General features: G+C 35.8%; 1 protein-coding gene across 1 annotated transcript in view; it reads left to right on the forward strand.

Moving 5' to 3' along the window:
• Positions 1 to 27,065, forward strand: part of COL25A1 (collagen type XXV alpha 1 chain) — a 446,203-nt gene that overhangs the window by 220,308 nt on the left and 198,830 nt on the right. Inside the window, exons 3-4 of the mRNA XM_026017640.2 lie at positions 14,728 to 14,772; positions 16,944 to 16,951. Of these exons, the coding sequence (XP_025873425.1) occupies positions 14,728 to 14,772; positions 16,944 to 16,951 (53 nt within the window). The remainder of the gene's footprint in view (positions 1 to 14,727; positions 14,773 to 16,943; positions 16,952 to 27,065) is intronic.

A 27,065-nucleotide genomic window follows, 5' to 3' on the forward strand; every position in this document is an offset into this window, starting at 1 on the left:
ATAGTTAGCTCCAGAGCTCCTGGTCTGCTCTATCAGAGGTCTTTCATAAGTCCTTTATAGTTGATTGGCATTTGTACTTAGGTCTTAGGCATCTTTACTCACTGGCCTCTGACACACACATCTAAATGTTGGCATGCTTTGAGGTTCCCATCTTGGTTAGAGCAAAAGATGTCAGATAAACAGCCAATATTATTTTAGTGGATGTTTTCCTTATTGTATAAAGCCATACATGTGTGTGTCTACCAAAATAAAAGGCTCTTTGTCTTTTTTAAATGAAATTTGTATTAGTTCCTATACAATATACAAAAAAACCTTGATTTGCAAAGTTAAAATTGTATGTCTTGGATTGGCCCTTCTGCAGTTTTATTGGAAAATGTTTGCTTGCTGTGTGATGGATATAGCAGCATTAAAGTGCCAGAATTATTGTGAAATCATATGGGGAAACATTTTATTCATAGAAGTCTACTCATAATGTTTTTGTATTCTAGGGAATTTGCCTGTCAGGATGAATCTGAGATTTAACTGTAAGGAAACAACTGTGTTTGTTTTGAAGGAGGCAATGAAACTCTGTGGGGTGGTTAGGGGATTTCAAGTATCTTTTTAATGGCCAAATGGGACTGGAGTTTCTGGTGAAGATCACCTATATTAGCATTTCTATGGAAGGCCAACCATTATCCTAACCTGTACTACATTTTGTTCTCAGTTTAACAGGATAATTTGACATTTTGTAGAGCACTTTTCATATGCGTGACATTTCAAATACATCATAGCATTGAGCAAATTAGTTCCTTACACAGGCAAATAGGAGCTTCTCCTTAAAATATAGTTTTAAGTATGAAATGCCATTCCTATTCCTATTTAGGAAACTGAGGATAATGGAAAAAATAAAAGCATTGTGTACTTTTACTTCACACCTGTGTTAAAATGTTCATTAAACTGTTAGAGATGTAGCAAGAATGCAGAATTTATATTGTAACAGAATTAGTTCTTGGGTATGTTGGAAAAAAGACTGGAGAGAAAAATGGGGCCAATACATGGCAAGGGAGAAAGGATTGTTGCTCTTCTATTGTCTTCTTGAAATTAAATTTAAGTAAGGAGAGGACAAGAATTATGAAAGACCAGGGATTAGGCATGGAGAATTGGGATTGAGAAATAGTGGGACTGGGTTTTCCTAGTGGGAAAACCTCATCTGTTAGGCTAGTAAGTACTTACTCCCATATTTCTGTGGAAGTTTATTGATCAGAGGAATCATATGATGAAAATATTTTAAGATTATTACCTTTGTACTTGTATGCAGATGGATTTGAGAGAGACGTAAGAATTGAGAGCTGAAGAACAAAGACATAAACTCTTTGAGATATCTCTTTTGAGATAGATATTATCTACATGTTGTAGATGAAGAAATGGGTTTTTCAAAGTTAATCTGTCCCAAATTATACAGCTACTGTGTTGCAGAAGAAAGTTCAAATGTGTATCCTCATGGCTGGTTTCAAAAATTATACTCCATTGGGTTTTTGTTTGTTTTTTAACCAGAAGAAATACAAAACTGTTATTGTTATTTTAGCTTTTTTAAAAGTTACCCATTTAACTAATATTGAATTATGTTCCAGGTACAGAGAACACAATAGTGAAAAAGACACCATCTCTCATTTTTAAAGACCAATATTTTTTTATTTGTCCCATTCTAAATACTTAAATGTAACAGACTTGTAAAAACTGGTATGCATGCTATAGTTAACAATACTGTATTGTACACTTAAAATTCTGTAAAGAGGGTAGGTCTCACAGTAAATGTCCTTACCATCAATAAAAAAAGCAAAAACCGGCATACATGGGATAAGAGTATATTAACTGAACGTATACATGAATATATGCTAATCACATCCACCTAAATTACCTTATGAGTGTTTTCAGTATATAAAGAGAACACAGTTCCTTTTTATCTTTGCAAAATAAAAGTTTATTAACTTTTGGCAATTAATTTTTCATGATTATTTTACATTTAGAACAAGAGGCTAAAAATAAACCTATAAACTAGAATTGTAAACAGAGACCTTTGGGAATATTTATGAACCAATTCTTTCCAACTTCTCTTAAAGCTTCTGTTGTCCTTGATGGCAGCTCTGTGTGTTTATGTTGGAAAATAGAGTGACCCATATAGTGTGCTTAGTAAATAAGCAAGTATTTAGTTTTGCAATGTACAATTTAGGACTCATACTGTCTAGGTATAAATCCCTAACCTATCACTTTCTAGATTTGTGATAGCCTTTTTATATCATCACTTTCCACAATTATATGGCGATCACTCAACTAGTATAGGTAAATGCAACGATGCAAGGATGGTGCTTAGTTTGGTGCCAGATGGATGATGAGCACTTGTAAATATTTTTTTTAAGATTTTATTTATTTATTCATGAGAGACACACAGAGAGAGAGTCAGAGACACAGCCAGAGGGAGAAGCAGGCTCCATGCAGGAAGCCCGACATGGGACTTGATCCTAGGTCTCCAGGATCACGCCCTGGACCGAAAGCGGTGCTAAACTGAGCCACCCAAGCTGCCCTAGCACTTGTAAATATTAACTGTCATCATTATCCCTTTCATTTTGTCCAAGTACTTGTATTTCCCTCCATGACACTATGGGGCCATAGGTTGCCTGACTTCTACAGATGACCTCTTGCTCTCATGCCCACTCCGGTTGCCTCAGCACCTTCTGCCGTCGTGCTTGTTTCAGCAGATCTGGACTTCTGTGCTGCCCCTTCCCTTTGAAGGACTCCTACTCCTCTTCTGATGGTTTCATCTTGACTTTTTGTTTACTATTTTCCATCAGTAATTTTCAATATTAAACCAGTTCTCTTAAGATTGCTTTTCCCCTTAGTGACTAACTTTAGCAATAGGAATGCTAAATAATTCATTTAGTGCCAGCATTTAGCACCAGCTGAAAGAAATGTGAGCCATTTACATATATGTAATGGTGTACGTGGTGCTGCTGTGTTTAATTCATCCATCAGCTTTTTGGCAAAAGCTTGTAACATTGCAAAGCCATTAATGAAGACAAATCTCAGTTACCATTAGCCCACTTTTTTCTGTTTTCCATTGTTTCAATCTTTGATTAATTAAGAGTTATTATTTATTGAATATATGATGAACTACATTGAGCCATTGATCTTGGTTTTTTTCTGTTACTTTAAAAATTATCTTTAAAGATCTATTCATTGTCCTGCATTCCATTAGATATGGAATCTAGAGAGCTCATTTAAATTTTTCTGTAAGCTTGGGAACGAAACTTTTTTATGTTAATATATTACATTGTATATGTAATAACCACTCCTTATGTAAAATATAATCTCACAAAGAAACACATCTTTCTTAGTTCCCAAATCCTTCTCTCTGACATCTTGCAGCCCCCTTTCCTGCAAGTAGAAATAGAAAAGGTTGTCATGACAAATCCCCTGTAGGATCATGGGGTAAAACTTCTAGTACCATAATAATGAAACACTTTACGTGTGGGAGACGAATGATAGAAATAACAACTGTGCCACATCAGACCTCATTAAAGTCAATGAACTGTAACATGGGAATATTTGTAGTCTTGAACAGCTTCTATTGACTATTGTACTATATTTATTATCTAAATATTGAAAACAGCAATAAAGACAACTCCTCATTTGCTGGAATTCCATTTCTGGAAACAAAGGCTCAACATAAAGCCTAGAAAAGATTCCATTGCACTTGGTTTGGAAATCCTTTCCTTTGATTGTAAGTGTAAGTGTGGTTGTTTTCCAGTATGTTCTTGTGAGAGTCCTCAGCTGCCTAAGGTCATTTTTCCTAAGTTATAAAATTTACAAATATTAATTATTGGTTCAGTTGGAGTGCTTCATTTAAACTGAGCAGAAGCCAGAACTGAAGTTACATTGAGATAATTGGGAAGAAGGTTTAGAAGCCAATTTTGATCCATTGGATTCTCTCAACAAGGCATAGAAACTCAACCATAGAAAAAAATGCCGATATAATAATGTTGAGAATTACAATCATTACAGTTCTGATATAAGTTGCTTATATTTATTTTAAATTTTTAAATAACAATTGTTGAAATTTTCATTGTAATATTGAAAAATATGTAGAAAGAGAAAAAAACAAAAGCCTTGTTCTCAATGCATTTCATGAGAAAATAAAAACATACTTTGCCAGAAGGGCATGCCTAGATGCTTAAAAATTCTCCTAATGGGAAGTATATTTTGGAAAAAGTAGCCCATTTTCTTCTGAACTAGTTGCTTTAAAACCATTTGGCTACTAACCCAAGGAAGTATTGTATTTTACATTTAAACCAGTGCACACATATATATCTACCCAGTTAGCTTTAGATGTCCCAAGGAGTACACTCCTAATGTTTTCATGTTTATTAGCCACCTGATGGAGTTTTTTCTCTTCTTTTTTTAAATATCTTCCATGAGTCACATTGTTTTATCTTTGTTAATTGAACACAATTTCTGCATGTATTTTATGTTTCGTAAGTTTTACTTGAAATCATTAGGAAAAAGTTGCTGGTGTAAAAGCTAGGAAAAAAAGCAGATTTATGAAAGGAATATTCATAAAATTACTTTAAGGTCCTGATCTATTTATTTGATTTTTAAAATCTTCTTAAAGATTTTTAAAACCGTTCTAATTATTAACCTTAAGAGTCTGGTACATTATAAATATTCCTAGCTTTATTGAAATTATGATATAGTCTGGTTAGGGTTCAAAAATAAAAATTGAGCCACTATATTTTTGTTGTTTAAACTAAAATACCAATGAACTATTTTTATTAATAAACTATTAATTTTTGTATTTTTTACTACTGGAATAACTTGTAAGGATAGAGTCCCCTGAAACCTCTATTAGGGGATCCCTGGGTGGCGCAGCGGTTTGGCGCCTGCCTTTGGCCCAGGGCGTGATCCTGGAGACCCGGGATCGAATCCCACGTCGGGCTCCCTGCATGGAGCCTGCTTCTCCCTCTGCCTGTGTCTCTGCCCCCCCCCCCTCTCTCTCTCTGTGACTATCATGAATAAATAAATAAAATCTTTAAAATAAAAAATAAATGAAACCTCTGTTAGTGTGTCTTTTGTGTTGTTAAAAAAAAAGGAGGAAACATACTTTTACAACTTTTCAATTGAACTCATTGCCTTTAAAATAAATAATGTGTGTCTGAATAACACTCTGTAGAAAGTTAGGGAGTTGGCTATTATAAACTTAAATTATTACCTATTGTTTATTATGATTAACTTTCTTTTATAAACTGACATTCCACAGAGATTAGAAACTTGAAGAAATTTGAAACAAAAACACACACATAAAATATATTTAAAACAAACAAGCCTATGTTACATATAGTGCAGTACACCTCATTTTAAAATATCTTGGGGGGCAGCCCCGGTGGCTTAGTGGTTTAGTGCCGCCTTCAGCCCAGGCGTGATCTTGGAGACCCGGGATCCAGTCCCACGTCAGGCTCCCTGCATGGAGCCTGCTTCTCCCTCCGCCTGTGTCTCTGCCTCTCTCTCTCCTCTCTGTGTCTCAAATAAATAAATACATAAATAAATCTTTAAAAAAATAAATAAAATAAAATATCTTGGGGAATAAATCCCCTAAATAAAAGTTATTTCTTTTAAAAATTAACATAGTATGAAATAATGTTGGCATGCATCAAATAGCCCATAGGCAATATTCCTTTCAAGATTCATTGAATGATAAGTCCTGGGCCAGTTGCTAGAGATACAAGGATGAACAAGGGAATTTGTACTCTCCAGAGCTTACAGTCTAGTGGGAGACTATAACAAGTAATAATAGTACCTCTGCCTAAGTAGTCATGTTATACAAATATGAAGCAGGCCATTGATAAAAGGAAGCAATTTGGAAAGTTGGTACTGGTTGTGTCCAGTTTTTCAATCTATGGAGTGTGAGATAAAAAATGAGAAGTGGCCTGCTGAGTCAAATAGCACTGAATTTGGAATCAGGAAGCTGATGTCTACTGTGTGAGACCCTCAGCAGGTTGTTTTCACCTCTCTTGGCTTCAATCTTACATCTGCAGAAATATGAATCATTGATTTATAAGCTTGTTTTAGCCAATGGACTTTTACTGCAAATGGTTGCAATTCAGTATGGCAAATTGGAGCTGCTCTCATAGTTGGGTATAAAGCACAGTGTGAAAACTTTTGGGCTATATGACCTCTTAGGGATGTTGTAATTTAGACATTTTAGGAGTATGGAGAAAATACATTTTAGCTAATATTGTACTTCTACCAAGCATTTGCTGTTTAAGCCTTTTACTTCTAATTGTGGAATGAAAGGCTTTGGTCTATGTTGAAAGAATTTCAAGCATTAAGCAAGCAAGCAAGTGGGAAGACTTTGGGGAAGGCTCTGAAATTCATCTGTGCCTACTTGTAAGGTTAATCTAGAAGATCTGAATGAAGGTAAACCTGATTTAGTCTTCTCAAAGGAACTGGAGAATGGGGGAGGATGATGGTTCTGGAAGGCTGATCTGTGCCCAGACAGGTTCCTCCTTCCCAAGCGCCATCTGCAGCTGTTGGAGACCTATTCCTGGGATCGGATGCAGGGAAGGGGCATCCTAGGCTTACACACATTTCTCCCATAGGCTTCCCTAGGCCAGCAGGCATCGGCACACAGGGCTACAACGTCTTTTCCCTGTTTCCTACTCACTCTTCCCCTCCTTGGCCACAAGCTCAGTCTCCTTCTCTTCTTTGCTATAACATTTCTACTTTCCTGCCTCCAGAATTCTGGATAAGAGTATTTAATTTTTGGAATATTTACTGTTGTTTGTGGTATTTTTACATCATTTTCTCTGATGTCCTTAAAGAGTCTCTTTGCCTTTGAAGATGAAAGTTCTGACTAAAGTTTTCAGCTTTTTATTAGGATGTGTCGTTGTTTAATTTGAATTTTGAACTCTTACTATTTTTTTAAAGATATTATTTATTTGTTCATAAGAGACACAGAGAGAGAAGCAGAGACATAGGCAGAGGGAGAAGCAGACTCCTCAAAGGGAGCTCAATGTGGGACTTGATCCCAGTACTCTGGGACCATGCCCTGAGCTAAAGGCAGACGCTCAAGCTGAGCCACCCAGGTGCCTCTGAACTCTTACTACTTTTATTGATGAATATGACAGTAATGAAGCATGGAAATAGTTTATAAGCTTCAATGAATTTATGAGAAATGAAGGAAATGGTCACTTACCATATGTATATAACACTTTACAGTTCTCATCCTCACAATAATCATATAAGTGGGATAGAGTTAGTATTATTGGCCAGATCTTTTAGTAGACCAAAATCAAAGAGGTTAATTGAAGTTAGATCAATTTACACAGTAGAGAAAACCTGTAAATCTTTTAACTCTGTGTTCTAAGTTCTTTCTTTATACTAACTTGTCCCTTTGACCGTTTTAATTGGAAGGTAATGTTAATTTCTCATAATCTTTTTCACATACACATTCTATGTGAAATGCTTTTCTTATTAAATACTCAGATATATTATTACTATTGACTAAATATAACAAGAAAATGTAAATAAAGCATAAGATGGAGCTAATATTTATTGAGCTCCTAGTTTGTGCTGTTACATTTTTTCATTACCTTTTTCATGGGCATTCAGTCAGGAATTAATTCTCAAATGATCCATGTCAGTAGTAACCATTAGGTCATTCTTGTAACAAGATAGAACATTTCTCCCTGTTCTTAGTGTTTTTTATGACAACACATCTAAGCATGATCACTCAGGGCATGAGCCTTCCCTTTGTTTCTTTTTAAAAAAAAAACTACTTCCCTAAAATATAATTGACATGTAAAAACTACATATTTAATCTATCAACTCAGTGAATTTCAGGATGAATATATATCGGTGAGACCATCACCATGATCAAGGCCACATATCAATTACCTCCTAAAGATTCCTTCTACTCTCTCTTATTGCTACTTTGTGGTAAAAATGCTTGACATAAGACCTACCTCATAGGACATTTTACATATACAGTATACTGCTGTTAGCTATAGGCACTGTCCTATATGGAAGATCTTCAGAACTTACCTTCCATAACAGTAACTTTGTACCCTTTGACCATCATGTTTCCATTTCCCTCTCCTCCCAGGCCCTGGCAATAACCATTGTACTCTTTGCTTCTGAGTTTGACTATTTTATGTACCACATTTGTCTTTCTATATCTGGCTTATTTCACATAGCATAATGCCCTCCAGGTCTATCCATATTATTTCAAATGGCAGAATTTTTCTTTTTTAGGGCTAAATAATGTTTCATTGCATGTATATGCCATATTTGTTTTAACCATTCACCTCTTGGTAGACACTTAGGTTGTTTCCATATCTTGGTTATTATGAACAGTGCTGCAATAAACATAGGACTATAGATATTTCTTTTCGAGATCCTAATTTCAGTTCCCTTGTACACCTGCCCAGAAGTGGGATTGCTTGATCATAGGTTAGTTCCAGCTTTAATTTTCTGAGGAATCTCCATACTGTTTTCTGTAGTGGCTGCACCAATTTACATTCCCATCAACAGTGCACAAGGTTTCTCTTTCCTCTGTACCATCACCAACACTTGTCTTATTTTTCTAAATAATAATCATCCTAACAGGTATTAGGTGATAGCTCATTTTGGTTTTGATTTGTATTCCCCTGATGGTCAGTGATGTTGAACACTTTTTCATATAACTTTTGGCCATTTATAGGTCATCTTTGGAGAAATATCTATGTAGGTTCTTTGCTTATTTTTAAATTGGGTGGTTTATTGTTCACTTTTGAATTGTAGGAATTCCTTATATTTTTTGTGTATTAACTCCTTATCAGAGGGATGGTTTGCCAATATTTTCTCCCATATTTTTTCCATAGACTGATTTTATTTTGTTGATCATTTCCTTTGCTGTGCAAAACCTTTTTAGTTTAATTTAATTCCACTTGTTTATTTTTTGCTTTTGTTGCTTGTGCTTTTGGTGTCATACCTAAAAAATCATCACCAAGACCAATGTCAAGGAGCTTTTCACTGTGTTTTCTTCTAGAAGATTTATAGTTTCAGTTCTTAGGATTAAGTCTTTAATCCATTTGTTTTTGGATTTCTTCCTTTTGTTTCTATCCACATTATTTCTCTTCCCCCCAAAGAAAGCCAGAAATGTGCATTGAAATCCAAAGCAAGAGGTAAAAACAAAACAAACCCCCTAGCCCATTATGAGTTCTGAAACTTTTCTCAAATACTTCCTGTTTGTTTCATTGTAAAAAGTTTATAGATGGTAAAATGTTTCTTTTGGGGGGGGGGGAGTAAAATGTTTTTAAAGACAAGTAAAATCCTAGTAAAAAAATCTCTTCTCTGACTGAGTACCCAGAAAGGTTATGTTTAAGCTCAGCCATGACATACTAGTAGGAGTGGAGGAGTGAATAGATTCAAGTAATAGGAGTAGAATTGACAGATTTTGGTAATGTATCTGATAAACTGGATTAGGGTATTCCAGACATACACCATAACCATCTACCCCCCAAGACCATGGGAAGGCCCATATATAAGCATATATTTACTTCTTGGCACATATCTCACCTTAGAAAAGAGTCTTGTGACAGGTGGGTATGCCATTAGTAAGGAGTAGAGTGGTCCAGCAATATTAGTTTGGGGCCAAAAGAACTGGTTTGGCCTAAGACACCTTGCTATGATGTGATTTGATGACCTGGATCTGACTCAAGTTGGGTTTGTTGACACAGGTCTTTAAAGTATTACCATCATGGCTAATTTTTATTACTGTCTATCTCAGGCTGACAGGTTGTATTGTCTTTCAAGCAAAAATTCTGAAACATGAACAGTATCGATTGTCATGAATTTTCTTATTCTAAAGAGCAATCTGGTTTTACAGTCTCCCTCTGTTTTCCATAACTCATTCTTCATTTCATGAATTCTCTGCTTGTAAATGTTCACTTCCTCTGTTGCTGATAGCTTCCCATTCAAATTCTTGAACCAGTTTCTTTTGCAGAGTCATGGCTTTCGGCTGATAGAATTTACTGAGAATTTCTGCTTCAAGGATCTGGTCAAATTCAGTGAATAAGAGTCAGGTTTTAGCTTCTATTTTTGTTCTTACAGCTCATACCTGGCCAACACTTCATCACTCAGTTTGGAATGGAAACAGTCACTATCTTTCTCCACTATTATTAACATCAGTTTTGTCTGGGCAACATCTATCATTTGTCTTTTCTTGTTTTTCGTTTCTCACTCTAGTGATCTGCCAGCTGTCTATTGTTAAATTCATCCCATCTACTCATTTTTAAAAATTATTTTTACCCTTAAACTCACAAGCAATATCAAATTGTCTTAGTCTTCTGTTTCTTATAGTAACTGTAACATACTCCTCTCAAATCTAGTTTTTTCTTTGTAAATCCCATAGCGCTTAGATTCTCATCTTATCATAACTCAGTTTAGCTTCATTTTCTCTCTCACATATTATGAAATTCTTTGTAAAACCTTTCGACTTTCAATCGGTATATTTCGCCAAGTATTTTTCCATTTCCTTAGATTCTATTATTTCTCAATTCTCAATATAACAGATGTATTTCCCATAGCATTTCCCATCTTTTTTTTTTCAAAAAAGATTTATTGATTTATTCTAGAGAGAGTGCACAAAAGCAGAAGGAGGGGCAGAGGGAGAGAAAAAGAAGGAATCTTCAAGCACTCTTCTCTGCTGAGTGCAAAGCCTGTTGTGGAGCTTAATCCCAGAACCCTAAGATCATGACCTGAGCTGAAAACAAGAGTCAGATGCTCAACTGACTGAGCCACCCAGGCGCCCCTGGTTTATTTCTTTAAGTCTCCAATTGAGTCTTTAGGGCAGATATGTTCAGAAATATTCTTTGTTTTTTATTTCTTCAAAAGACATTGTTGCTTTTTTGATGATTTTTTCATAATTTAATATCCTTTAAATATTTTTATAGTTTATTTCAAACTAGTTTTAAATATTAATGCAATCTACTTTTATTGATAAATTATACTATTTAAAAGGAACAGTCTTTGGGAAAACTAAAACTGATTCTAATAAATAATAATTAGAGATTTATGAGATTTATTGTGAAAATCAGGTCTAAGCACTTCTGACACCTCTGTTTTGGGTGAGACAGCAGTCAAAGTACCTTCCACTGTAATTTTCCCTCTGATGGTTCTTAACATTTTCTCTTTATTCAAACATTATTAAGTTTAAGTGTGATTATTTTTATTGCCACTTGGGGTATAAGTTCAATTTCAGGACTCATATTTTGTTCTGGAAAATTCTTGTCTATTATCTCTTAAACAAGTGCTTCTCTATCATTTCTTTTGGGTTCTCTTATTGATATGAGTAAAATTTTGCTTCTTGACATAATAGGCTGGTAGGTAGATAGGGAGGTAGGGAGGTAGATAGGTAGAGTCTTAGTCCCATTTGGGCTGCTATAACAAAATATCACAGACTAGGTAGTTTGTGAACAGCAGAAATGTATTTCTCACAGTTGGGGAGGCTGGGAAGTCTAAAATGAATGTGGTAGCATGGTCACCTTCTGGTGAGAGCCTTCTTCTTAGGTTATAACTGGTGCCTTCTCACTGTATCCTCACAGAGTGGAAGGGGCTAGAGATCTTTGTGGGGTCTCTTTTATAAGGTACCAATTGCATTTGTGAAGGCCCCAGCATGATGACTTAATTGCCTCCCAAAGGCCCCACCTCGTAATACCATCATTTTGGGGTGTTAGAATTTCAACATAGGAATCTTGAGAACACACCAACATTCAGATCAGAGTAGATAGATAGATAGATAGATAGATAGATATTAATATTGGATTTGTCTGTGGGCTGCATTCTGCATAGTCTACATCAATACTGTCTTCAATCACACCGAGGCTAGCATTTAAATGCTTTGTTCTTTTTTTAAAATTTCAATGATGGGTAGCCCGGGGGGGGCTCAGCGGTTTAGAGCCTCCTTCAGTCCAGGGTGTGATCCTGGAGACCCAGGATCAAGTCCCCCGTCAGGCTTCCTGCATGGAGCCTGCTTCTCCCTCTGCCTGTGTCTCTGCCTCTCTCTCTCTGTCTCTCTCATGAATAAATAAATAAAATCTTTAAAAAAAATAAAAATAAACTTAAAAAAAAAAGAGAGAGTGGAACCCATGATTTGGGGCTTGATTCCATGACCCCGAGATCATGATCTGGGCCAAAATCAGGAGTTGGACGTCCTAACCAGTTGCACCACCCAGGTGCCCCTGTCCGATGGTTTTTTAAATTAATTTTACCTGGAAAGAATTCATGATCTTATTTTTGGGTGCTGCCTTTCTTTTTTCTTTTTCTTTTTCTTTCTCTTTCTTTCTTTCTTTCTTTCTTTGTTTCTTTTTCTTTTTTGAGTGCTGCCTTTCTTAGCATTAGATTTCTTCATATGTTTCGGAATTTTGTTTTGTGTACTCATTATGAGTAGGAAGTATTTTCTTTCTTTTGCTGTAGTTTTCTCACTATGTATGCCTTTCCTCTGCACTCACCCTTTCTTACCTAGCCCTTTTATGTTTGACATCCTCAACCTTCTAGACCAGATTGGTCTTAAAATAGCATTTCTGGACTTCTGTCCCAGATTTATGTTGTAGATATCATAGAGTTAGGCATCAAACCAGCAGATGCTTACTTCATTTTCTGATTGAGAGATTATGTCTATATTCTTCAGCCTTTAAGCCAGAGACCTGTGGTTTTTTCAGTTTGTCTTCAGCATTTCTAAGCTGCTGGCTTTAGTAAGTGACTTAGAGAACCTTTGAGTATTTATTCTCCAGGAATAGTACTTGTAGCCATCATTCCTGTGTCTAGAACTAGAGCCCAGCAGGCTCATAGATTTATCCTTGCTTTCCACTTTGCATTTCTGGTCCATTTCTAGCCTGGACTAGAAATGGACTATGTCCATTTCTTTTTTGAATACAGATTCTTCTAAAAACATTTTCTCTTTTTGTAATTGACTGTGTGTTTTGAGTAAAGGGAAAAATCAGAGCATAAACTCATGGTGCCATCTTCCCATCTTCACAACAGGACACTAATGAATTTTTTGTAGGTATTATTTTAATATTTTCAACTTCTTTGCCTCTTCAGAGCAGATAAACATCTTATACATAGCCTATAACCCCTACTATGCAGACTACAGATATCTTAAGTATATAGTTGTTGCCAACTACTTCTTAGTTTAAGTGATTTTGTTGGGAAAAAAATCAGATTCCTAACCTTAAGGACATTGTATGTATCAGAATATGTCAATATATTTCTGTACGTGTATGTTTCAGTGTGCGTATCAATAAATATGTTTTTCATACCTATTAGGGTCCTACTCAGTTTATGTACCTATTAATGTGATTCTCTTTCTGCTCTCAATTTGGTCAAGAACATCCTGAATAGGATTCAAGAAATTTTTTTATTAGAAAGAAAGAAAGAAATTGCTCTTTATTCCAGAATATAGAAAGAAATCTGAAATTTTGAATGATAATTTTGGACTCTATTACAAGAATTCTTCTAACGTTTTCAATCAATTTTATTGCTTGATTGTTTTTAACCTCTTACAAAACACAGATGGCCAGACTTATTCTGTGTAAGGGCTTGAGGGAAAACTAACTAGCCCACTGATGTTTTTATTCTCATGATAGTGTTTCCATGTGGAAGTTGGTAGCTCAGGATCATGTCAAGAGCCGGCTGGCTGCTAAGGCCTGTGCTGCTTGTGTCTTGAACTTTCTAGAGTTTGGAAGTCATCAGTACAACTTAGCAGCTCATTCTTTAAAACCAGGAGGGTCTGTATTTTCCTTGGCCTCTTTTTTCCAGCAAATATTATAAGACCTTAATTCTCATTGTGGGCTAATTATTCTCTTCTGTTTGCCTGAACCATAATTCAGTGGGAACTATTCCTACTCAAGGAAATGAAGGCAGAAATTATATAATTGAGAATAATAGCTTGAAAGCCATGAATGTCTAGAATTTTGTGTTAAGTCTGATACATACTAGCTTGGTGGTCTTTATAAGCAATTCACTGGGAAAAAAAGTTCTTTCCTCCACTTTGAAAGTGGGATCATCATAAAAATTAAATATTTGCTGAATGACAATGAGCTAGCTCCTTAGAAAAATGAGACCTATAGTTAGTACCTAAACATTTTCCAATTAAAAGAGTATGATTTTAACTCAGCTGGTTCTCAATTAGAGAAATTCCAATATATGAAAATTCATATTTAATAAAATAGAAATATTATAAGGATTATTTCCATTACGAATATGTACATTTAATTAACTGCCAAATAAATATTTTCAAGGGAATCATGATGGACCTGACTGAAGAGAAACTATAGTCATTTGTACTTAGTGCTTTTAATTATTAGTATACTGAAACCTTTAGAAAAGAAATTTTCATAAGAAACATGAAATCTCAACAGCACCAATTTGCAATTAAAGTCTTTATTGATGCTATCCAGGCAGGATGAATAAAAATTCTAAATGTTTTGCATTCTTAAGTAAATGTTAGATGATTAGACATCTGGTATGGGTTTTATAATTAAATGAAGCTCAAGAGTAATGCTGATAATGCTGGCCTTTACAAATATCTGGTCCCTTTCTTGAAGTTGTTAGTTAAAAACAGTGATAAAATATGTAGAAATTATTTACTAGCCATTTTGGAACAAGAGAAAAAAATACTAAACCACGTTCAAAAAATTATTCTTTGTATTTTAGGCCCTCCGGGGAAACGAGGTAAGAGGGGCCGAAGAGGAGAATCTGGTAAGTCTCTCTTTCAGCTGCTCCTTGTCATTAATGTTTGGGTTAGATTCCTGCATCTGTTCCTCCTAATTAATGATTATATTGTCTTGCTGGAGGTTGGGCACAAGCGTGTGAGTGTTTTTAAATCTTCTCTGCTAGACCTAGAATTTTTCTTTTAATCTTCTCCTTATTTCCATCAACCTGTAAGTAGAAGTTTGGAAAATATTGTTAATTTATTAAGTTTGATAACCACTGGCACCCAATTTTGGATTATTTACTGCATCAGGTTGTTTGTCCTTTCTGGGTACAGTGAAGGGTTTTTTAGCTGCACACAGTGTGGCAATATCACCCATGTTTCTGTCTCCATGGATAGCAAATGCAGGATCTTTATGAAAACATCTGCTTTGGGATACTGGGGCACATGTCTTGGAAAACTTTATTGTTATTTTATCCAACTGGTACAATTTTGTCATGCTTTTACTCTCATTCATTTTAAAATTTTGGAATTTTTATTCCTCTTCTATAGCCCTAGAATTTTAGTGATGACAGCAGCCTGAGTAATCAATCCAGCATTTTCATTTTGTAGTTGAGGAAATGGAGCCCCAGAGCAGTCAGGTGATTGGGCCAAGGCCATTCAATTTTTTTATGAGCAGAATTTGAAACAGAACCAATTGTCCTAATGCCCGTTTCAGTGAGTTTTTGCTTTCAGGCCAAATGGCTCTCTGTACCTTCACCTTACCCTGCAAGGAAGAATTGATGGCCTGATAAGACTTTGCATGGTCATTTATGTTTTTGGAGTCTTAGACTTTATAAAACAAGCAAAACAGTAGGCTGCTCACATCATTTGGATATTTAGTTTCAAAAATATTTTTTACTTGAGTTTTTTTCCTTCACTTTGAAAGGTAATTTAAGTTTTGATTCTAGTGTGCTAAGAAATATTCTTTTCTAGTATTTTTTCACAAGTATTTATCAGTGTTAAAAAAAACAACCAATTTCTAAGTGTTGAAATAGTAGAAATTCTAACCTATCAAAAAGAGCAGCAAATTGACTTGCTGTGTTTTTGGTTTTTAGTCTCATTTCCTCTTCCTTTTAGAAAAAAAGGTGTTGAAGTAAAAGGGATTTATGAAAATTCAATAATTTGGGCAGTATACCTGCTTAATTCCTTTAAGAGTGTTTTAAAGGTTACCTTTAAACATCATTTAATCTAAGTAATTGGAAGCTTGTATAGCTATCCCTTTCACAATACAAAGTCTTATATTAGAAGATGATTTATAAATGCATTTTAAGGGTGACTGGGTGATGGGCACTGAGGGGGGCACTTGATGGGATGAGCGCTGGGTATTATTCTATATGTTGGCAAATTGAACACCAATAAAAAATAAATTAAAAAAATAAATAAATGCATTTTAAGGAATAAGAAATAACGAAACATTAGTGGAGTCAATCAGTGAATTGATCTTTATCAAAAGAAATAAAAAGGATTGAGGGAAATGTAAGTTTTTTGTATTTATGTGAAGTTTTATAGAAAATTAAAAAGTCAATTCTTAATTTCTTGGCTACTAAAACTTGTGTTTCGAGGGTACCGTGTGGAAATATGGAAATTTTCTTAGACTTTCCCTGTGATTTAATGAGAATACATAGTTTTAAAGAAACATATAAACATAAGGATTTATGATTTTATATATTGACAATGGTACTGAATGAAAAACATTTACTAAATGAAAAACCATTCTGAGAACAAATAATGGGCACATTTCCCATTTAGCCGTCTTACCAAACTCAAGAAAGTTATATATCAGTTCCAACTGGGCTATCATAAACAACCAAAGATCCTCCTGATTCATATTTTATCTGAATTTTTAGGTTTGTATATTGGCCATCTTAAAATGAACCTTTTATTCATAGACCTCAAGGAATCTGAACATCCACTAAAATTTTATGTAAAATTTTGTGTGCAGTTAGATGTAAATGCACTTTTCTGATATGGTATCAAAGTTGTCCATGACCTATAAAAAAAAAAAAAGAGAGAGAGAGAGAGATTAAGAACAATTGAATTCTATATGGCTTCGACAGCTTGTATTTTAGCTGATGACTATGACAATGCTTTCGTCTTGTATTTAATCTTAATATTTTGCATCATCACTAATTCATCTCTCCCTTTCTCTTATTCTCCCCCCCCCCCCACCCCACAGGTCCTCCTGTAAGTATATTTGCTGCATTTGAGCTCTTCTACATTAATCAGGATCACGTATGTTAAAACCTTGTTAAGACATCCAAATATAATCTTTATTTCAATTAGAAAAATGTTACTGACCTTTGAAAAATATTTAACGTTGGGAAATTATTTTTTAAGTACACTATCTTGGATATGTTGAAGTACAAAATGTGTCAATGAAGAAAAAAACTTTATTTTTGATAGTATCACAAACCAGTTACTCTCCTGGGACTTTTGGAATAACTTATGAAGCTCCTGATATTAAATACTTTTCCTGGAATTCTGAGGTTTCTCTTGCAAGCAAATCCCCAAGCTATTTCGCACTTCTTTTTTCATCTGTTTAAACTTGTATCTGAAATATTTGCATTTGCCAGTCCACCAAATGTAGATGGCAACATGATCATGGAAATGATACCCCCCCGTGGGCTTGGTCCCATACTCCCTCCTTAGGCAACACTCCCTTTGAAGTCTGTTGGAGTTTGCCTGCATAAAGAACATGAGATGGAGCCCTTAGAGAGTTGCACTTTCTTTTTTCTTTCCTTGAGTAGGTCAGAGCTGCAGAATTCCAGCCTGCTTTGCACTCACAGGAACAGATTATCTTGTCAGCTTTGAGCTAGATGTGTTTTTGAGTAATAATATCCTGGATATCTGTTGTCTGACCCCAGTGTTTGTATTGTCCACTGTACATTTACGGTAGCAATGATCATTGGCCTTGAGATATTTTCTCATCCCGAATAGCCAGTTTGCTCCAGGGTTCAAAGACTCCACATTGGCAACTTATCTAACGGCCAGCATGGTCCGGGGAGAGGGGCTTAGCATATACTCGTTTACTTTATTCAGAGGAAGCATTGGCTTCCAAATATCTTTTGCAGTCTTCCTGCCACGTTCAAGGGTGGAACATAAATCATGTTAGGAGTGGCTTTGCTTCTGTAACTGACTTTCAACTCCTGCTTAATGCTAGGCAGATGGCATGGCCCACGTCGAGGAGTCTTATTCTTTGATTTCATATTTAAGCCTCTGTCTTTAAAACTAGAAACAAACCACTAGGAAACTCTAAAGATTACAGCCAGGATAGAGTGTTCAAGACCTTTTTTGGTAAATGTAAATTGTAGACATGCCAAGAGATAGTTAAATCTTGCTTCTGTTGTATGGTGACATTCCAGGTTCTAGTATTTCCTCTTTGGCTCTTCAGAAGTTTCAGCAGCCATATAGTTCTGGCTTTCTTGGGGTTATCTATTAGTCCAGGTCCTCCACTAAAGATTTAATTGCTTTTTCCTTTCTTATTATATAAAAACAAAATAGAACCAATATTTTTAAGCCCTGAGTACAGGCATACCTGGGAGATATTGTGGGTTTGGTTCCAGACTACTGCAATAAAGTGAGTATCACAATAAAGTGAGTCAAATGAATTTTTTGGCTTCCTTGTGCATATGAAAATTATATTTACATTATACTGTAATCTATTAAATGTGTAATAGCATATGTCAAAAAATATGGTACCTGCTTAATTAAAAAATATTTTGTTGCTAAAAATGCTAACCACCATCTGAAATTTCGGTGAGTCACAATCACTGACCAGAAATCACCACAACAGATATAAAAATAATGAAATAAGTTTGAAATATTGTGAGAATTACCCAAATGTGACACAAAGACACAAAGTAAGCAAATGCTGTTAAAAAAGTGCTCCTATGGACTTGCTTGATGCAGGATTGCCACAAACCTTCAATTTGTATTTAAAAAGAACCCCACTAAACCAAAAAAAAAAAGATCACTATATCTGTGAAGCCCAGTAATTTGAAATGTAATATAATGAGGTATGTCTGTATACGCCAAGCAATATTCTAGGCACTTCACACACATTCTTTCATTTTGTCTCACAAAAATCCTGGTGTTACCATTCCCATTGCTCAGTAAGGAGAAGACTCACAGAGATTAATCATCAATGATTGCACCAGTAGAGAGGATTTACAAAGTTGGAATTCAATTAGATGTGTCTGATTTTAAACTCTTTCCACTTACCACATTATCCGTATTCCTTATGAATTATGAGTGTGTTACAATATGGATCATTGTTATGCAGATTGGGCAGGCAATGGTCAAGTCATATTCCTTGATATAAATAATTATATATAATAAAAACATGTCCAAAATTTAAAGTGGTCAGTCCATAAAATAAGCATTCATACTGTCCCATCTTTACTGCATTTTGAAGAAGTTATAATATATTTAGTGTACAGCATCAAATCCAAGAAATAAGTTTTAATACAGACTAAAAGGCCACAGTGGAATAATTTTACGATAATGTATGTATGAATATCAGGTACTTTTTTCTCTTTTCTTTTTCATAAAGGTAACATGTATTAAAATATTGCTCTGAAGGAATCCATGAAGGTGCTTTGAGTGCCTAGCTCGGTTATCACAAATGTGTTAGCTGGAATGATTTGCCTGACCATTGTGTTACCTGATTGCATATGACATGACATTGTACCTTCCATTTGGGATATCTTAAAGATACATTCATGTTTCAATAAGAAGCAAAGAGTAAGATTAAAATTTACAAAGTGACTTCAGAGTTTTCAAAGGTAGCCAGTTTTGCACTATTTTGGACTGTTTTTAGAGTCAAAGGGGGATGTGGTTTCTCTGTCCTTTTGTCCCCAAAGGAAGTGCTTTTCTAATACTCATGGGTAGCAGATTCAAACAAGTCCTCTAGCTGTAGCCAGAAGAGAGTCAGGAGAGCTGCTTTAACTGGCTTTTTATTTGTATCAGTCTATCAAACCACATAATTTTGCTTGACTGACAGAGATATGATGTTATTGTTGGTAGCACAGAACCCTCTGAGGTGTGAAATACGACGCTCTCGTGCAGCCTGTTCTCTCCCATCTACCTTCAGCAATTGTCAACTCAATTTGAAGCCCAGAATCTTGTTGACAGATGAATGAAGCAGAGTTAGCCAAGTTAAGTTTACAATGCTATTTCTGCCAATGTGGTAGATGAATTAGGAAAAGAAATCTCTGAGGAAATTTTAGATGAAAAACTCTGATATCTTTACTTCAGATTGAAGAAAACAATATGACTTTTAAGTCAATAGTAAATCTTTTCCAGATACACTAATAATTACAGTTTATGGTAAACTTAGTACCACGTGTCACTTTACAGACCAATTCTCATACCAGCCCCGTGAACTAGAGATTTATGGTACCCGTTTTACAGACTAAGAAACTGGGCATTGGGCAGGTCAAGCAATTTTGCCCAAGTGCTTACATTTAGCAGGAAAAAGAACCAAAATTTGAACAAATGTCGTCCCTATCTCTCTTCAAAGCCCATTACCCCCTCACCCATATTTCTATAAGATATTTTTCAGGCAAGTAAGGTTTGAGATTTACCACTTGCTTTGCAAATACCTTTTGTGGTGTCTTATCCTACACCTTCTGTTATCTACAGTTCCTATTAAGCTTCTCTTAGTTATCTGTAGATCTCCCATTTTCCTTGAGTTCTTTCATACTGCCGGTTACTCAAAACAAGTTTATAAATCATCTAATTCACATCTAATGTGTAGTGCTATGAGCTTTGCCTCTGAGTCAGGAGAATTAAATATAAAAGTGTCTTGAAGAATTTCAGAAAATTTTCCTTTAATTTCGTCTTCGCTATATTCCTGCTTATTAAAATATTTTTCTTCCTGTTTGGACTTAGAGATTATGCTTTTCGATGTGTAGAGACTTTTTTTTTTCTATAATTATAGGGCATTATTGTTGACAGAGCAAATCATTTATCTTATAGAAAACAGAATCACTACAATATACTAGGATGGCTAGATAAGTTCAAATGTAGTCACCATAACAAACCAAAGAAACAGACAAAACAAGCCTGGAGAATTAGTTTGCGTTTAAAGGCTGTTTGGGGACAGGGCTATAATAGAATGACCATAGGCTGTCACAGATGGGTAGTTCATTTTGGGACACTGAACCCAGGTTTGTCTCTTGGAACAAAAGGTAGAAAAGGAGGATATAACTATAATTCTTACATAGAATAGATTCCCCAGTGTCTTTTTATGTCTTCTGTTTTGAGACATTCAAGCTGCCATGTTTGAAAAGGGAACTGTGCTCAGTGGCAATTTGTTTCAATGCTTCCTCTCATATTATTTATGTAGATTTAGTGCCAGATTAAGCAGAACTTTGGAATTCTGGAAAAGGACAAGATAATGGGTAAGAACCCACAAATTAGGGTAATTAAAAGTGTTAAAGTTTTAAAAGGGGGGAGAGGAGGAAATAGATATACAAAAATATTGACAATGTTTTTCTTTGCTAGGTTATTTTTTTCTAGTGGTTTATTTCTAGATGCCATATGTTTTAGAATAACTGTAGCTATTATAACAGACAAACCCTGAGATGTTAGTAGCTTACCGTAATATACATGTATTTCTTACGCGTGATAGGACCCAGAGTGATGAAGACTGCTATCTTTCATACGTGTGTTCTAAAGTTACCCTGAGCATAGATACACAGCCATCAGATAAGAAAAATAAGGAAAAAGAGTGAAAGGTTAGATAGAAGGATTTTCTTTGGCCAGCACTTGAAGTACAGGGTTTTATGGTTTATATCACTTTTGACCACATTCCTTTGGAAAGAGTCAACTTCCATCTTCACACATAACTGCAAGAGAGATCAAGAAATGTAGCTGTGGGCTCGGAAGAAAAGGTAAACAGATTTGGTGAATAGCCAATCTCTGCTGTCCTGTCTGGAAATAGTTCCCTAAGAAAAAAAATGTTAAAAAGGAATAGAAAGAGCCATAAATCCTCAGAGAGATGTTCATAGGTATGTCACTTGTGTAATAATGTAACCTCTGTCTTATCGTAACATTTTAGAGAAGAAAAACATTCATCAAAACTATTACCACTAAAAAAACAAAACAAAAAAACAAAAAACTGTTACCACTAGAATGGGGCAACTGAATGGTTTAGTCAGTTAAGCATCCAACTCTTGGTTTTGGCTCAGATCATGATCTCAGAGTCATGGGATCGAGCCCCACGTTGGGCTCTATGCTCAGCATGGAATCTGTTTGAGATTCTTTCCTCCTCCTCTCCCTCCCCCTCTGTTCATCCCCCCACTTGAACTCTCTCTCAAATAAATAAATAAATAAAATCTGGAAAAAGTAAAGCCCATTATCACTAGAATCGTTGAACAGAAAAAAAAAAGTAAAAAAGGAAGAGTTTGGGTTTTCTTTTAAGTTGGGAATTGTTTTTTTCTTTTTTTTTTAAGATTTTATTTATTCATGAGGTACACACACACACACACAAAGAGAAAGAGAGAGAGAGAGAGAGAGAGAGAAGCAGGCTCCATGAAGGGAGCCCGACATGGGACTCGATCCCTGGTCTCCAGGATCAGGCCCTGGGCTGAAGGCAGCGCTAAACTGCTGAGCCACACAGGGCTGCTCTGGGAATTGGTTTTTAAGAAGAGTAGGATATTAATTCCAAGTCATGAGCCCCATCCTGCCTAGGTTACTTCATAACATCATTGATAATGAGGGCTTTTTAACTTTAAGCAGTTACAGAATTTTTAACCACCAGTGAGCTCTGTTATGGCTTTCTCTGTCTTCTCTGTCCTGTCTCTCGTGCCACTGAGTGACTTCATTGCTTTGGTGTCTACAACAGTATTGGATTTAGGGTAAATTCCTCAACTAGGAACAATTCTGGTTGTCTGTCCTGTTTCATATTACCAGTTGTTTCAGGTGAAAGCTTAATGTTTAGTAATACTTTTATGAAAAAATGACTAATGCCTTTAAGGCAACTCTTACAAGATTTGAAAAAGTAAGCAACTGTCACTCTTTAGTGGAAAACAGATTATTAAAACCAAAGAGAGTTTAGACATAGATCCTCTCTCTCCCAAATATATTTGGAAATGAAATAAGAGAAAGCTAAAAGAGCGTTTCTTTTGAGATTAAAAAAATAAAAAACAGAACAAATAGCACAAAGCAATGAGAATTATTGAAAAGGAACCTCTGAGTTTTAAAGTTTCTGTTGTCTGTGGCTGATTGGACACCTGAAAACCTTTCTAATATCCAGCCTACAAACAAATGGGATGTCCCGTCACTCTTTCCTGTTTGACTTTCCTGTGAGCAAATACTTGGTCATGTTGCTACTTCCTAGGACTGTCTGCCTATGCAGACCTGCAAATATCTTCTGGGACAAATTGGGGAGGTAATTATAGGACCTCCTCTATCATGGATTTGTGCAGCAATAACTAAACCTGGTCAAGAAAGCCACTCTAAAATAAAGTGCTGCTGGAAAACAGTTTGGACTCATTTTGAATGTCAGTGTTTTGAACAAGGTCAAACCAGTGATTGAAGGGTACATCATTGTTTCCTCACGAATGTCTAAACACTCAATCTCTGTGGAGCATGTGATTACAGAGAAGTCCTCAATGTCCCCATTCTTCCAAACTAAGTAATTAAAATGCTATGATTTCCTCTTATAAAAGGATGGCTCCTGCTTAATTTCTTTTTTTTTCCTGCTTAATTTCTGATTATGCAGAACATTGAAGTTGGCCTACATTTGTCCTAAGTTGACTAAGTGACCTATTTGATCTGAGTGGAGTCCTAGACTATAATATAGAAAGAATTCCTTCATCCAGATGTTAATGAACTTTAATTCTTGCTTCAATGGAATTAAAAGACATCAAACTGTGAATCCAGAGTGTTTCAGGTTACCTACATATTTGTATGCATTAAAAAAATCATTATGAATGATATTTTAATGCCTTTTTTATTTTCACAGGTCCTCATGCTTTCTTGAGATTTGCTTATGGTTAAACAACAAAAAAAAGCTTTTTCTTGTTTTCTTACTTGCTAATAATTTCAGAAATATATATACATCTCTAGATTCTATTTCTGTAGAATATTACAAAGTATTTTTATGGTCAAGGAAATGAATAAAGGATGGAATCACAGGATATATAGTCAGGATACTTTAAATGGTTATTAATAATTAGCGAATACAGTCATTTAAAGCATAGTGTCTGTTTATCACTGATTCATTCAGCAAACTCATATTGAGTACCTAATGTATGCCATGCCCTCCCTCTGCTGTATAAGGTAGTGATAAAATAACAAGATAAACCACAGTCTTCAAGGAACTTAGAGTCTAGTGGAAACAAAACAAACAAAAATATAGCAGTATTATGTGAAAAGAAGTATACTCCAGTTATGTCCAATAGGAGAACAATGGAGGGGTAAGGAACCCCGATTTGAGTGGAGAAGGGATCAGAAATACCTCTAGATCTGTGATAAGTCAAGGAGTTGTTGATATGAAAAATCAGTGCATTAAGCAATGCAGTGTTTTTAGGGAAGCTAGAATTTTCAAAGGCTTTGAGGGATAAGACAGAATGGCTTTTGTGGAAGCTGCATTTTAAATAGGTTGAAATGTCAAATTCAGAGTGGAAATTAGGCAGTAAGTCTAGAAAGCAGAGGTTGGACAGGATAAAGCTGTGAAGGACCATGCAGGCCATGCTAAGTCATTTTCCTGAAAGTATACAAAGTCTGAAGGATTAAAGAATAGGCATCAGATGAACATTTTAGGAAGCTAATCCTTCCTTACTAATCCTTACTAAAGGACAAGAGGACAAAAGAGAACTGAGAGATGATTAAGGTACAGTTGCAGTTATTTAGGTGAGAAATATCATGGCCTAGACAGAAATAGAGATTGCAATAGATTCAGGTGCTGTTAATGACCTAGAAATTGCAGAAGTTTGTGATTCGCTATAGGGGTGAGGAAGAGAGAAGTGGAGATGATTCTCAGGTCTTGCTCTGGGCAATAATAGTGCAGGCCTCTGGGACAAGGAATAAAGAAGGCAGAGGAGGTTTGGTCTGATGGGGAGTTATAGATGCATATGGTCTATACATCCAAATGGAAACATTCAGTAGCCAGTTGGCCATGTTGTTATTCCACTCAGGTGAGAGGTTTGAGCTGGAGTGAGAGCTTTAGGAATAATGAAAGTATAGCTGGTTGTTGAAGTGATTGAAGTTATCAGGCTATTCAGCTCATAAAGATGAGATCTTCCCCCACTCTCCTTTAGAGTTTGTCATTTAAGAAATGGGTAGAAGACTGATATGGAGAGTTTAGGGAAGTGGAAGGAGAATCAGAACATACTACAGTCAGAGGAGACAAGAGAAAAGTCTTAAAATGAAGAGAGTGGTGAACAGAGTTAGATACTGGAAACTGGAAAATAGAACGAAGACTGAACAGTATGCATTGTGTTTACCAGTACAAAAGGCCTTGGTGAGCATCCCCATGCACATTAATTAACAACACTTTGTTTTATAGACTGTGGTCTATACCTATCAGCCATTTTACCAGAACAGGTACGATGGATATAATACAAATCAACCACAACTAGAAAACTCATGTATCCTCAGGACAGCACATTTTATTAAAATGTCTCTTTTGATTATTCCCACAATGGGAAATAAGTATAGCATTTGGATGGAAGATACACACAGTGCCAAGTTGTAACTCATAGCTTATGAGTACAAAGGAAGGTCTCTCATTAGTTTCTTCCTCCATCCCTCCTACCCTTCTTTTATTCCTTAAATGATTTTAAAAATATAGTCCCTAACTCAGACAGCTTTAAATTTGATTGAATAGTCTTCACCTGTGTCTACTATTTATTAACCATGTAAGTTATTTTATACTTAAATGCCAAATGAATGAGCCAGATAGTCACAACACTAGTTCTGAATGAGGAAGTTCTATTAAGCCTATGAATGGCTAGAAAAATTGGAACTTGAACTGAGACTTGAAAGATAGGAAATAAACAGAATGGCGAAGAAGGAGAAAATGGCGAAAGAGTGGGTAATGAGTCATTGGAGAGGCCAAGGTCTCTGGAGTAGAAAGCTCTTGATAGAAGTAGTACAGATTATTCTGGGGGGATTGGTCAGGATTCTACATGGAGAGCCTTGAATGCCAGACTTAGCAATATGGATTTTAAATTTTAAAGAAAAAGCTATAGGCAATTGGTAAGCAATAAATGAAAGCCTATTTAGAATGATTGATCTGAAGTAATTTGCAGGGTAGCTACTGGAGGAAACATGAAGAAAATCTAAGATGGGCTTCATTTGAGAAAAGGTACCAAAGAAGATTTATAGGATTTATAGAATGAACATGAGGAGTGAACCAAAGGAAAAGTGAAGGATGATTCTATAGTGGAGACAGAATAGGACACTGTGGAGCAGCACCTCAAAAAAGGAACATTTTATGGAGGAAAAAGATGTCAGTGTTGAGTATTTGGAGTTTGAGTTATTGGTAAGATATCTAAATGGAGATGGTTATGATTTTAGAAGACATCAAATTCTTCTTAGTGTGACTAAAAAGGATCATTCACTTGGGGCTATCTTCTCTCTACCCTGTATTGCAGGCATGGTTGGAGTACAGATGCTCCTATAAAATGGCAAACAAGGGCAGCCCAGGTGGCTCAGCGGTTTAGAGCTGCCTTCAGTCCAGAGTGTGATCCTGGAGACCTGGGATCGAGTCCCACGTTGGGCTCCCTGCATGGAGCCTGCTTCTCCCTCTGCCTGTGTCTCTGCCTCTCTCTCTCTCTGTGTGTCTCTCATGAGTAAATAAATAAAATCTCTTTTAAAAATGGCAAAGAAAATAAAGGCAGAAAATAATCCACTATGTTTTTCCCATAAAAACAACTTTAGTGGGCAGCCCCGGTGGCGCAGCGGTTTGGCGCCGCCTGCAGCCCAGGGCGTGATCCTGGAGACCCGGGATCGAGTCCCACGTCAGGCTCTCTGTATGGTGCCTGCTTCTCCCTCTGCCTGTCTGCCTGCCTGTCTCTGCCCCTCTCTCTCTCTCTCTCTCTCTCTCTCTCTCTCTGTCTGTCTCTATGAATAAATAAAATAAAATCTTAAAAAAAAAACAACTTTAGTGATTGTATCAGCTAAGGTTCTCCAGAGAAACAGAACCAATAGAATATCTATCATTGAGAGATTTATTTTAGGGAGTTGGCTACATAATTGTAGGAGTTGGTAAGTCTGAAATGTGTAGAGCAGGCTGGCAGAATGGAACCTGAGATGGGGTTTCTATATTATAATCTTGAAGCAAAAT

This window comes from Vulpes vulpes, chromosome 4, assembly GCF_048418805.1.
Source record: "Vulpes vulpes isolate BD-2025 chromosome 4, VulVul3, whole genome shotgun sequence".
Classification (NCBI taxonomy): Eukaryota; Metazoa; Chordata; class Mammalia; order Carnivora; family Canidae; genus Vulpes; species Vulpes vulpes.